This window comes from Paroedura picta, chromosome 8, assembly GCF_049243985.1.
Source record: "Paroedura picta isolate Pp20150507F chromosome 8, Ppicta_v3.0, whole genome shotgun sequence".
NCBI lineage: Eukaryota > Metazoa > Chordata > Lepidosauria > Squamata > Gekkonidae > Paroedura > Paroedura picta.
The window spans coordinates 3,603,775-3,616,771 of record NC_135376.1 but is presented as its reverse complement, the minus strand read 5'-3'; the positions used below and the strand labels follow the sequence as shown (position 1 = coordinate 3,616,771).

Below are 12,997 nucleotides of genomic sequence, written 5' to 3'. Positions count from 1 at the left end.
GGGCCCTCATGATCAACAGGGAGGTCAGTGCACTAAAGATGAGGTGACCCCACTGAAAAATGGCCTGACCCAAGTGGGCACCTCTTGATCCATCACATTTTATCCTGCCCTTCCACTGAGAAATCTGGGTGGCCTCCTTGGCTTGTCCCTCCTCCATGTTAACCTCACTACTGCCTCATGCGGTAGGTTGAGCTGAGGGAGTGCAACGGGCCCAAACACAAGTAGTGTCTCCCCGAACCAACCCTGACTCTCAAGCCACAACACGACACAACGTAGATGGCTGGGACCAAAACCATCTGTGGATGACCCCATTAGAGCTGGCCAAGAGCTCCAGAAGCATCGAGTCAAAGGATGCAAACATAGCCCAGAAGAGGATGTAAGCCATTGTTGAGGGAGGGGCTGTGGCTTAATGGCAGAGCATCAGAGCAGTATGCAGAAGGTCCCCGGTTCAATCCCCGGACCAGTGACGGGATGAAATTAATTCAAAAGAAATTCCATCTAAACCACTGGATGAAGTTCCTGATTGTTACAGTGGTTCCTCAGTGGAACAGGCTTCCTCAGGAGGTGGTGGGTTCTCTTTGGAAAGCAAAAACGTCTTTGGACATTTTTAAACAGAGCCATCTGACAAAGAGGCTGATTCTTTGAAGGTTCAAAAGGGTGGCAGGTCACAGTGGATGAACAATAGGGTTGTGAGAGTCCTGCACAGTGCCAGGGGTTGGGCTAGATGACCCAGGAGGTCCCAACTCTATGACTCTAGGATTCTAAATTATGTCTCAACACCCGGAAGAAGTTCCTGACAGTTAGAGCAGTTCCTCAGTTGGAACTGGCTTCCTTGGGAGGTGGTGGGTTCTCCATCTTTGGAGATTTTTAAACAGAGGCTGGATGGCCATCTGACGGAGAGGCTGATTCTGTGAAGGTTCAAGGGGTGGCAGGTGATCGTGGATGAGTGAGAGGGATGTGAGTGTCCTGCACAGTGCAGGGGTTGGACTAGATGACCCAGGAGGTCCCTTCCAACTCTATGATCCTAGGACTCTGGGATTCCTGAGCTAGACACTAACTCTTACATGGAGCAGGTGGCAGCGGCACACTTCTCCTCGTCAGCACATCCACAACCATCAGCTTGAAATGGCTTCTGTGACACAGTTTCCCCCTCTTCAATATGCCCTTGGGGGGGCGAGAGAAGAAAAGCATCTCATTAAGCTGCTCAGCACCAAAGAAAACTCCCATTTGAATGCGGGCTGCAATTTCAAGGGTCTCTGGCAAGGAATGATCTCTGAGGCGTATTTTAATCAAGAAGGTTCTCCTTTTGCTGAGGCCAGCAGCGAAGACACGTTCTAAATGGCTGCTGCTGTCATTTCGAGGGGCTGGATTCGTCCCAAGGATGAGGGCCACGTGGAAGCTCAGGGATGCTTCTGTGTCACAGTCCGTCCTCTGGGCCTCATGCTAAGCCTGCCTGAAAGGCCGATTCATAAGTCAGAGGCATTTGGGGGGGGGGGGGAAGTGGGGGAGATTATATGTATGAATGGGTCTTATCCGTGACTGGCTTCCTACACTGCAAGGAGCAGCAATCAGCATGTCAGGTCTTAGGGACGGAAATGAGAAGCCCGTGTCCAGCTCCTAGGCCGGTCACAAGCTCATAGCCTCTCTGGCCTCCTGGAATTGTCCTGAGGAGGAAACAAGAGAAGATAAACGCACAGACAGGATTGAGGAGAGGAGAAGAGAAGAGCTGGGGGGGGGGGGGTTGGTACCCTTCTTATCACTACCCAAAGGAGTCCCAAAGTGGCTTACAAACCTCTTTCCCTTCCTCTCCCCACAACAGACACCCTGTGAGGGAGATGGAGCTGAGAGAGATCTGAGAGAACTGCTCTGTGAGAACAACCCTGTGAGTGGCCCAGCTGGCTGCATGTGGAGGAGCAGGGAATCTAACCAGATTAGAGGCTGCCGCTCTTAACCACAATACCAAGGTGGCTCTCCCTGGGAAGCAGCGAAGAGCGTCGGTGCATTCACTCTCCTAGACCAGGGGTGGCCAAACAGTGGCTCTCCAGATGTCCATGGACTACAATTCCCATGAGCCCCTGAGGAGGAGGAGGTCTTTGAGAAGTCTCAAAGCCGCTTACTATCGCCATTCCTTCTTCTCCCCACAACAGAAACTGCTCCATAAGAACAGTCCTAACCGGACTGTGACTAGCCCAAGATGACCCAGCAGGCTGCATGTGGAGGAGTGGGGAATCAAAGCCAGCTCTCTAGATTCAAAGTCACTGCTCGTAACCACTGCGCCAAGCTGGCTGTGCAGATTAAAATAACACAGATTAAAATAACACCAGCATGGATTTTATTCTCTTCTTTCACTTCACTCCTATTTCCCTGCCCCTCCTCTCCCCTGCACGTGGGCTTCTTTTGGGCGTGTGTACAGCTCCAGCTCCAGCTCCTGCTCCTGCGGCATCCGTTCTGTGACTGTGCCCTCCGCCCGGGGTCAGAATTCCAAAGGTACCCTCTGGCTCAAAAAGGCCAAGGACCCTGCCATAGACTGTGGCGACAGGAACATTGTGTCTACCTGCTAGCTACTGCTTACAAGTAGTACGCTTGGCTGCAGAATGAAAGAGGTTGAGAAAGCTCTGACAGCTCTGTAAGAACGGCATTATCAGGACTGCGACTGGCCCAAGGTCACCCAGCTGGCTGCATGTGGAGGAGCAGGAAATCAGACCTGGCTCGTCAGATTAAAAGCTGCCGCCTTTAGCCATTTCACCAGGCGGGCTCAGCTTCAAGCTGGCTCAACCAAGCAAGTACAACTTCTGCTTTAATTAGCAGCACGTAATTGCTGCTGACCCTCACGGGCAATAAAACTGCTCTTTTTCTTGATGGAAAACGGGCCATTAACGTCTGGGCAGGCTCCACTGGAAATGCGTTTACATTCAGTTCTGCCGCCCGATATCACTAAAATTTCCCCACCACTCAAGGACAGGCTTCTATCAGCATCTTGCTTCTAAGCACCTGGTCAGGAGCAGCCAAACCACGGCCCTCCAGGCGTCCATGGACTACAAATACCATGAGCCCCTGCCAGCAAGAGCTCATTGGAATTGTAGTCCTTGGACATCACTATTTGGCCACCCCTGCACTAGGTTCTTCCAGGCTGCATTGTGCACAAGCACTGAGCGTCCTCTGGGACCGCAGGACCAGGGCCAGGTGAGACCCCACTACTGTAAACCAACCAGAACCCACTGGCTTTGACTGCAGTCATTCTACCAACGAATACGCTACCCATTCCCATGCTGGCAGGGGGAGTGAAAATTGGAGCAGGAAAACCAGCTGCTCTTCTAATTCTTCTTCTATCGGGTGCCACCCATTTTCCAAAGCCACTTGGTGAGCCCCAGGGGATCCCTGGCCTCTGGCATCCCAAACCTCAATAGAGAAACTACCAGTCAAGCTCAAAAGGAAAGAGGAAGACTGCATCCAACCAGGAGCAAAAATATTGCTGTCTACCCCTGGGCAAAAATACTGTTTCTTGCCCAAATCCACAGCAAGGACCCCACCGGGTCAGGCCTGCACCCTCCACCCTGCCCTGGCACTGGAAGCCTTCAAGCCCAGGGGGAAGGCTGCTGGCCTGATGTGAAACGGAGGCCATCCCACAGCAGGACAAAGTAACTCCCTGCAGCCGCTCGACAGCTGTGCCTCCCATTACAAGATGCCGAAAAATTGCAAGGATTCTTGGACTAACATAATTCAAGTTGGAAGATGTGCTTTGGAAGAGTCCAGCTTTTTTTTTTTTCCCCTTTTCCCTCCCCCTCCCGGCCGCAATCCCACCACATACTTAAAAATGTTTTGACATCATTCGAGAGAATTCAGTCATCACCCCCTGTGCAGCGAGCCGTAAGGAGGGAGCCGTGCCAGGAGGTGATTACGGCTGGCCATTTTCTTCACCCCACGGTTTTATCCCCTTATTTCGCAAAAAAAAAGCCGTCTCTGCCACCTGCCCGCAGCCGTGCCAAATGTTGAAAGGACAGCAGAGGGAGTGAGAAGTTCTCCGTTCTTTGGGCAGCTTGACGGGCACGGTTTCTTTGTGTCCGTGAACAGGTCTGTTCACACAATCCCCAGGCAGGCCTGCAAGTCCCTGGTTGGGTCCCTCTTTTCCCAGAAGACTGGCGTGGAAACCGAAAAGCTGGAATTGAGCCCAGTAGCACTTTAAGGACCAATGAGATTTTCCAGGCAGGAGCTGTCATGAGTAAAATCTCCCTTCGTCAGATACACGCAGGAATGGAGATTCCCCGAGTCCTTATATCCCAGTTAGAAGTCAGAAGAGGGGTTGCTAAGAAGGGGGGTCAGGAGGCAAAGGTACAATGCAAAATTGTAAATCAGCTTGGTTAGAGCAGATTGCATTCTGGATTGTACCTCTACATTCTGCCTCCTTTCTTGGCAATGTACCTTCCCACTTCTAACTGGGACATAAAGACTGACAGAGATTATACTCATGAGAGCTCCTACCCCCAAAATCACAAATATAGCTCTTCTACTGAAGACCAACAGGGATACCCACAAAAACTGGCGAGGAAATAGTTATTTTGTGAATGAGTCAAGCAGATTCCTTTGAGAGGGCTGCATCAAGCTGCCTTGCCCTGCGTCAGACCCTTGGTCCATCAAAGTCAGTTCGGCCTGCTCAGACGGACAGTTGCTTTCCAGGGTCTTTGTCATCACCTAGAATTTGATCCTACCTGAGCTGGGGGTTGAACCTGGAACCTTCTGCAAGCCAAGCAGATGCTCTGCCTCTCTGACATGACCCCCAATTATTTCCAAAAACCAAATCCAACCCTTCTACTTAAAACAAACCCTCAGGATGGTGGACAGAAGAATTAGACACAAGCAAATAATAAACAAACACTCAATTAAAGCTGAGATAATCAAAAGAGGGGGAGTCATTCGTTTTTAGAAACCTGCAGGGTCATCCAGCACCTTTCCAGCAAAGGATCAGCTGGATTGAGCCATCTTTCACCTGCAGAACAAGATACACCAGGGTACTAACTTTGTGCAAAGAAATTTAGCAATGGAGTAGGGCAGAAGGAACTTCACAAGGAACAGAAGTGGCCATTAGCACTTAAACAGACCAGCCTTTCTCAACCTTTTTACCATTGAGAAACCCATGAAACATTCTCCAGGCTTCAAAAAAACCCAGAAGTGACGTCAGTAGGCGACCCGTCCCTGCCACGCCTCCCGATGTCACCTGTCGCCTGAAGTGACATCACCTGGACCCTCTCACTGGATGTGACATCACCGGGCAGAAGCTCAAAGGTGCAACCAATACCTGTATACACCCTGGTGCTGACATACTGAGGTTGGCAACGAATTCTAGAATTTCCATCTTTGGAAATTTTTAAACAGAGTCTGGAGAGCCATCTGACAGGCTGATTCTGTGAAGGTTCAAGGGGGTGGCAAGTTACTTAGGACCCCATAGATGAAAGGGGACCTACAGCCCACTGCGTCCAGCTCCCTGCTTAATGCAGGGACAGCCTCAAGCATCCAGGAGAAGGATCTGTCCAGCTGCTGCTTGAAGACAGCCAGTGAGGGGGAGCTCCCCACCTCCTTAGGCAGCCCCTTCCACTGCTGAACTAGACTCCTAGAATCCTAGAGTGGGAAGGGCCCATGCAGTCCATCTAGCCCATTCCACTGCTGAACTACTGTGACAAAGTTCTTTCCTGATATCTAATGGGTACCAGTCTACCTGTAGTTAAAGTCCATTACTGAGGGTCCTTTTCTGTGCTGCCAATAGAAACTGCTCCTTGCCCTCCACTGAGTGACAACCTTTCAAATCCTTCAAGAGAGCCATCCTGTCCCCTCTCAACCTCCTCTTCTCCAGGCTGAACCTTCCCAGCTTCTGCTGGTTTGTTAGGCGGATGGTACACCAGACAGACGGCCTCAGCCTGAGATCCAGAAAGCTGCTTCCCAGCCAAGTAGAGAGTAAAGAGCTTGTTGGACCAAGGCTCTAATTCAAAATAAGGCAGTTTCATGGGTTCACCTACATTAGGGGTAGTCAACCTACGGTCCTCCAGATATCCATAGACTACAATTCCCATGAGCCCCTGCTCTGGAAGACCGCAGGTTGACTACCCCTAACCTACATCACCAGCACAAGAGCAGTCCAAAGTAGCTCTTTGGGCAGGTAGTACTTTGGGCAGTTACAGTGGGCATTCTGAATCAGGGTTTTGTGAAGATTTCCCGAATGGGTGGGAATTAATTTTAATATATATTTTAATGTGTTAAGCATTTATCAGGTGATGTGACCATATATGGTCCTGTCAACCCATCCTTCCCTCCCAAAATGTCCAATGAGGGGCCTGGAGGGGGTGGGAAGGGTCGGGGCCCTGCATGGGCGTGTCCACAGTTCTGCTACCCAACCATCTTCTGCAGGATTGCGCCACTTCTGGGGTTTCTCAAAGCCTGAGGAATGTTTCAGGGGTTTCTCAACAGTAAAAAAATTGAGAAAGGCTCTCCTGCACCCTACCAAGTACCGTGACCACCAAAAAGTGTCTAAACCAGTCTGACATTTAGTAATTATTAAATCCATTCTTCAGCGGGGGAGGGCGGGGGTTTGAAGCAAACCAGCAGATTCCCCACTGCTTCTAATTATAAATTGTCTTTTTTTTAGTCAAGTTCCTATTGTTAAGAATGTTACATATTCAAATCAAGACAAGATGTCTATTATATTGTAGTGTTTTCACAAATGTTCCAATGTAAACAGCCCTGAGCTGCAAGGGTGGGCAGTATATAAATATAATAAAATAAAATGAAAATAAATAAATTTCTTCTAGCTATTATTAAAAGCAAGCCTGTGGCCGCCTAGATTTAAATGAAGCTGGCAACCGAGCAGCTTGCTGGCACGTATACAAGAGGGGCAAACCCCAAGTCCAGGACCATTTTCATCCAACAGACCCGGAAGGGAAGGGAACAGGAAAGACCCACAGTCTTGTTCAAGAAAAGTTGCACAAGCGGCACCAAGTTTGGCATTTGAAATCGAGCAAGCAATGAAAGAAGGGGAACCAATGCAACCCAAAATATTCCAGTTCTGTCAAGAGGGTCAAGGTACAATAAATAAAATAGCAAAATAGTTATTATAGTGTGCACATACAAAATTAAAAGCATTAGGGGTATGAATATCAGACTGTACAATTTACACACATTCCTGGTGGATGAGTATCTTCTATGAACCACATAACCAGATGCATTTTGGCTTCTACGGGCTGCCTCAGTGGTTCCAGATACAGAACACATATTCAGAAAGTATTATATATGTTTCACAATCAGGTGTTGTTCTCTAGTATGCCGTGTGGTTAGAAAAAAACGTGTAGTTCAAAATTTCTTCATATATTACATTAGTGTATCTAAAATCAGAAGCCTTTCTCCATTTTTTTTCTTTTTCGTTCTTTTATCTTTCTCCTCTTATTTGGAAACCTGTATATTTTTTTTCTTTTTTCTCACCTAGATTGTATTTTAAAATGCCAAATAAAAGCTTTTAGTTTGGTTTTGGGGTGTTTTTTCTTTTAATGAGCACCTCGAAACGCACCATGCGCACTGCTTTGAGATCATGTTTACAAATTAGGTCATGCAGCGGGCCGGCAGCAGAGAAGCGCATTTGTTTTGGGGAGCTTAACTTAAAGTCAGGGGAAAATCTGTAAGCCATCTGTAAGCGGTAATCATAAACCCTCCGGTTTACAGCTAACTGGTGGTCCCAACCCGGACTCAGCTGGCTTCGGCAGGCCCCGCCTCCGGCACCAGAAGTTCAGATCACCGTGTGCTAGGACGGCTCAAACTTCTGCTCCTCAACAACTGGCATCCGTTTCGAGGGGGTTTCCACGGATCAGAGGCCACGTAGAAGCAGCGCTTGATGGACCAGGCCCAGCAGCTTTACCCGGGGCACACGTATCTCAGGAATTAACACTGCGCTGCCAAACAGAGCCAAGGAGGCGGTTCAGAGACTGGAGCAGTGATTCACACAGTGCGTGATCCGTGATCAATAAGTGTTGATGAATTAGAGCAAAATTTAAGTCTGACTGCACCTTAAAGCACCCTTTCTGAGTCAAAGCTGACTTTGTCAGATATTAAAATGAAGATTCACCAGCCCTTCTATGCCGGCCAGAAGGTGAGAGGTCCATCTTAACTGGGATAGAAGTATTGATGAGACTCCATCCTATCTGAATCTGACGAGGTGGAAGCTGCCCTTGGAAAACACTGATGGTTTATAAGGTGCTGCTGTTCTCAAATTTTATTCTGTCTTTACAGACTAACAAAACTACCCCACTCAAAATTGTTAGGCATTACTTACTGGAGATGGAATGAAGGCCTCGTGGTACTTCTTGGGGTTTATTCTCAAAGATCCCTTAAAAAAAAGGAAAGAGACTGCAGTTAGGGGTTGGGGAAAATAACTTTTAAAAATGCAATTCCAATAAAAGTAATAGCAACAATTCGCTGGAGTTTACCTATTGGGCCAATGCCCCCGAATTCTTTGCTTCCATGAAAGAAGAGCTGATTTTTTGTACCTCACTTTTGTAACTTGAACAAAACCCAAAGCAGCTTACAAACCCCTTTCCCTTCCTCTTCCCACAACAGACGCCCTGTGAGGTAGATGGGGCTTGGAGAATTCTGAGAGAACTGCTCTGCAAGAAGAGCCCTAAGAGAACTGTAACTGGCCCAGAGTAACCCAGCCTTATAAGGACGTTTGTTCCTTGTATGTCACCTGAATTCTGTCCGTTTTTCCAAGTAGTCTTGTCAAGGTCATATGTCCCTTCGCCTTTTGAGAGAAAGGGCAGCGGAATCTAACCTAGAGAACTGAGTCGGATTCCCCAGATCACGGGAGGTGATGGGACCACTTTACTCTGCTCTGGTTAGACCTCACTTAGAATACTGTGTTCAGTTTGGGGCACCACAACTGGAGAAAGATGCAGACAAACCTAGGTGTGTCCAGAGGAGGGTAGCGAAAACAACAAGGGGTTTGGAGACGTATGACGTATGAGGAAAGGTTGAGGGAGCTTGGTCCGTTTAGCTCAGGGGTAGTCAAACTGCGGCCCTCCAGATGTCCATGGACTACAATTCCCAGGAGCCCCTGCCAGCAAATGCTGGCAGGGGCTCCTGGGAATTGTAGTCCATGGACATCTGGAGGGCCGCAGTTTGACTACCCCTGGTTTAGCTGGAGAGAAGACGACTAAGAGGTGATACTTGAAGGGCTGCCGCATAGAGGATCGAGCAGAGTTGCTTTCTATTGCCCCAGAGGGTTGGACCACAGCCAATGGGTTGAAATTAATTCAAAAGCATCTTTTGGCTAAACCTCCGGAAGAGGTTCCTGACGGTTAAAACAGTTCCTCAGTGGAACAGGCTTCTTTGGGAGGTGGTAGGCTCTCCTTCCTTGGAAGTTTTTTTAAGCAGAGGCTAGCTATCAGAAACGCTTGCAGAAATGCTGCTTCTGTGAATTTAGACAGATTGTAAGTGGCTGAGCAGAAAAGATCCGGTCCGTGCCTGGCTCTTGTGGCCCTTTCTACCAGACTCGCCATGGATTTGGAGAGGGGGCATTATCTGGAGGAGGAGGAGGAGGAATAATAAAATGACAACAATAACCCTGTGAGGTAGGTGAGGCTGAGAGAACCCTGAGATTCCTGCTCGGTCAGAACAGCTTTATCAGTGCCGTGGCGAGCCCAAGGTCCCCCAGCTGGCTGCATGCAGGGGAGCAGGTAATCGAACCTGGCATGCCAGATTAGAAGTCTGCACTGCTCACCACTACACCAACCTGCTGGATAGGGAGGCCAGCAAATTTTAGATGTTGTTCCAGGTCATCAACCACAAGCCCAGTGGAACAGCTCTGTTTTACATGCCCTGCGGAATTGGTTATGGTCCTGTTAGTCCCTGATCTCATTAGGCGGAGTGCTCCACCAGGCCGGGGGCAAGGCTGAAAGAGCCCTGACTCTGGTTGCAGCCAGTTTGATTTCTTTGGGGCCAGGGATCCTGAGCAGGTTTTGTTCATGGGGTCTTAAATCTAATCATTCTCATGGGGCATCTGCTGTCTTCATGTCAGCCTATAACCCTTACCGCTGAACGTGGGTTTCACCCCAGTTATTCTTAGTATTACAAAGCCAGGGAACATCTTCAATGTTCAAACAGCTTTTAGTCTGCGCTGGTAAAAGTAAAAAAAAAAAAATACTTCGCTTATTGCTTTCTTGGGCTTTTTTGTGAGCTTGGTTCTGGTTTGTTAAACACCTCATTCTGCTATTGCTGCCATTACTGAGAGCCAGTTTGGTGTAGTGGTTAGGAGTGCGGACTTCTAATCTGGCATGCCGGGTTCGATTCTGCACTCTCCCACATGCAGCCAGCTGGGTGACCTTGGGCCCTCCATGGCACTGATAAAACTGTTCTGAACGGGCAGTGATATCAGGGCTCTCTCAGCCTCACCCACCCCACAGGCTGTCTGTCTGTTGTGCGGAGAGGAAAGGGAAGGCAATTGGAAGCTGCACTGAGAATCTTTTAGGCAGAGAAAAGAGGCATTCTTCTTCTTCTTCTCCTCCTCCTTCTTCTCCTTCTCCTCTTCTTCTTCTTCTTCTTCTTCATTCTTCTTCATTCTTCATTCTTCTTCTCCTTCTCCTCTTCTTCTTCATTCTTCTTCATTCTTCTCCTTCTTCTTCTTCATTCTTCTTCTTCTGACTGCTACGGTTTTTATTGTCCCTCTGGATCTGATCATACAACGTGTTTACCTTTTTCAACAAAGGCCATTCGGAGATTGCTACTTAAAAGAAAAATATAACATTTTCAGATAGTGCCCAAAAGTCTCCGTCTTCTCAAATCCTCTCATTAAAGAGAATGTTCCCCATTAATGCTGCACAACTACTCCGCTTTCAACCGACAGGATTAACATTCGTGGGGCAGAATTCACATTTGCGGGATTCTCCCTGAAGTCTTCTTCCCGTACAAATTCAATGTAGAACAGTTTCTGTGCTATTCTAGAGGAGCTCTCTGGGCGTAGGTGACCATACATGAAAGATATGCTGATTTATGGAGGAAAAGAGCCAGTTCAGAGAGGCCTTCTTTGCACAAGGCATCACCATTTGCATAAGGACACATTACTCATTTTTTCAGGCTACACTTTTTGTAGAAAAGAAGCTTTGTCTTGTTGGACCATTAATAAAAATGACTCAGCAGGCCCATGCCGACTTGAGAGAGGAGGACTCTGTATTGTAACCTGGCAGCACACTGAGCTGAAATAACCTATGAGTTTCTTTGTGCTTAAATGGAAAATACAATCCTAGAGTTGGAAGGGTCCATAAAGGCCATCTAGTCCAACCCCCTGCTTAAGGTAGGATCAGCCTAAAGCAGCCAGGATAAGTCTTTGTCCATCTTCTGCTTGTAGACGGCCAGTGAGGGGGAGCTCCCCACCTCCTTAGGCAGCCCATCCCACAGCTGAACTACTGATGATGAATCTTTTCCTGATATGTAGCCACTATCATTCTACACGTAGTTTAAGCCCATTACTGCAGGTCCCCTCCTCTGCTGGCAACAGGAACCTTTCCCTGCCCTCCTCCAAGGGACAACCTTTCAGATCCTTCAAGAGAACCATCCTGTCCCCTCTCAGCTTCCTCTTCTCCAGGCTGAACATTCCCCAGTCCCTCAGCCTTTCCTCAAAGGGCTTGGTCCTCAAGCCCCGGATCCTCCTCACTGCACACTCTCAATTTTGTCCATGTCCTTCTTGAAGTGAGGCCTAGAAATAGAATAACTATGCGCTATTAGAGCTTTGAATTGCTGGAGCAAGGAACTGCTATTCCCAAATTGCTAGCTCCCTGCTCCTGGAGCTGCAAATGGTACCCACAGCGGTTGAAGGAAAATTCACAGAAAAAGCTGCTACCCAAGCACATGGTCTCTCCCTTGAGAAAACCAAGCTGCAAAGCATCTACACAAGTTCTCCTATAAACATCGGGGAAGGCTTGGCCCCCTAGGCTTGATACTCCCATCAAGATCCCCACAGATCTTCCTACTGAAAGGCACCAGAAACTGTGGGGGATTTTTTAATTTTTTTAAATTTCAAGTTAATTGAGCTCTTGCTCACTGAAGAAAGTGACTTGAAAACGCTTTTGTACTAGACCACGTTGTGGCAAGAGCTCCGTTGAGGACATTAAAGCACAGGTAGTCAACCTGTGGTCCTCCAGATGCCCATGGACTACAATTCCCATGAGCCCCTGCCAGCATTTGCTGGCAGGGGCTCATGGGAATTGTAGTCCATGGACATCTGGAGGACCACAGGTTGACTACCCCTGCATTAAAGAATCAAGAAGCACCATGATTTCATCTTTTTTTTTTTTGCTGACCATTCATATTATACTTTGGGTCTCTTAGTACATGGATTTCTTCTCCTTTTCATGCAGTGCGCTTCCTGAAAGTGGTTTCTCCTTCTTTTTTTTTCCGCCCTGCTTTCTGAAATTTGGCTGACCGCATTCTGGGAGAGGCTCTTCTCAGTTGTAGGGCTAAAACTCTGTCTTCAGAGAGATTCACCTCTCTCTTCCTGTTGCTGCCTTCTACCAGCAGTGAAATTCTTGGTGTTCTCTCAGCATCTCCTTCGTGACCAATATCACTCAGAATAATAGCATCCTAGAGTGGGAAGGGGCAACACAGGCTATCTAGTTCAGGGGTAGAATAATAGAATCATAGAGTTGGAAGGGGCCATACAGGCCATCTAGTCCAACCCCCTGCTCAACGCAGGATCAGCCTAAAGCATCCTAAAGCATCCAAACTGTAGTCAAACTGTAGATCAGGATAGTCAAACTGCGGCCCTCCAAATGCCCATGGACTACAATTCCCATTAACCCTTGCCAGCGAATGCAGTTTGACTGCCCCTGATCTAGTCCAACCCCTTTGCTCAAGGCAGGATCAGTCTAAGCATCCATGAGAAGGATCTGTCCAGCCGCTGCTTGAAGACGGCCAGTATGCACTTTGTATATATTTTTGCTGTGTCTTTCATTATTTCATGATACATTTGTTT

General features: G+C 48.1%; 1 protein-coding gene across 3 annotated transcripts in view; it reads right to left on the bottom strand.

Annotated features, from left to right (window-relative positions):
• The window catches only part of LOC143842841 (DIS3-like exonuclease 2), a 228,492-nt gene that overhangs the window by 179,239 nt on the left and 36,256 nt on the right, over positions 1–12,997 (bottom strand). For all 3 annotated transcript variants that reach the window (XR_013233376.1, XR_013233375.1, XM_077348100.1), the window contains one exon: positions 8,309–8,362. Coding sequence is in view for 1 of the 3 variants with exons in the window: in XM_077348100.1 (XP_077204215.1) it covers positions 8,309–8,362 (54 nt within the window). In the remaining 2 variants the exon portion in view is untranslated. The remainder of the gene's footprint in view (positions 1–8,308; positions 8,363–12,997) is intronic.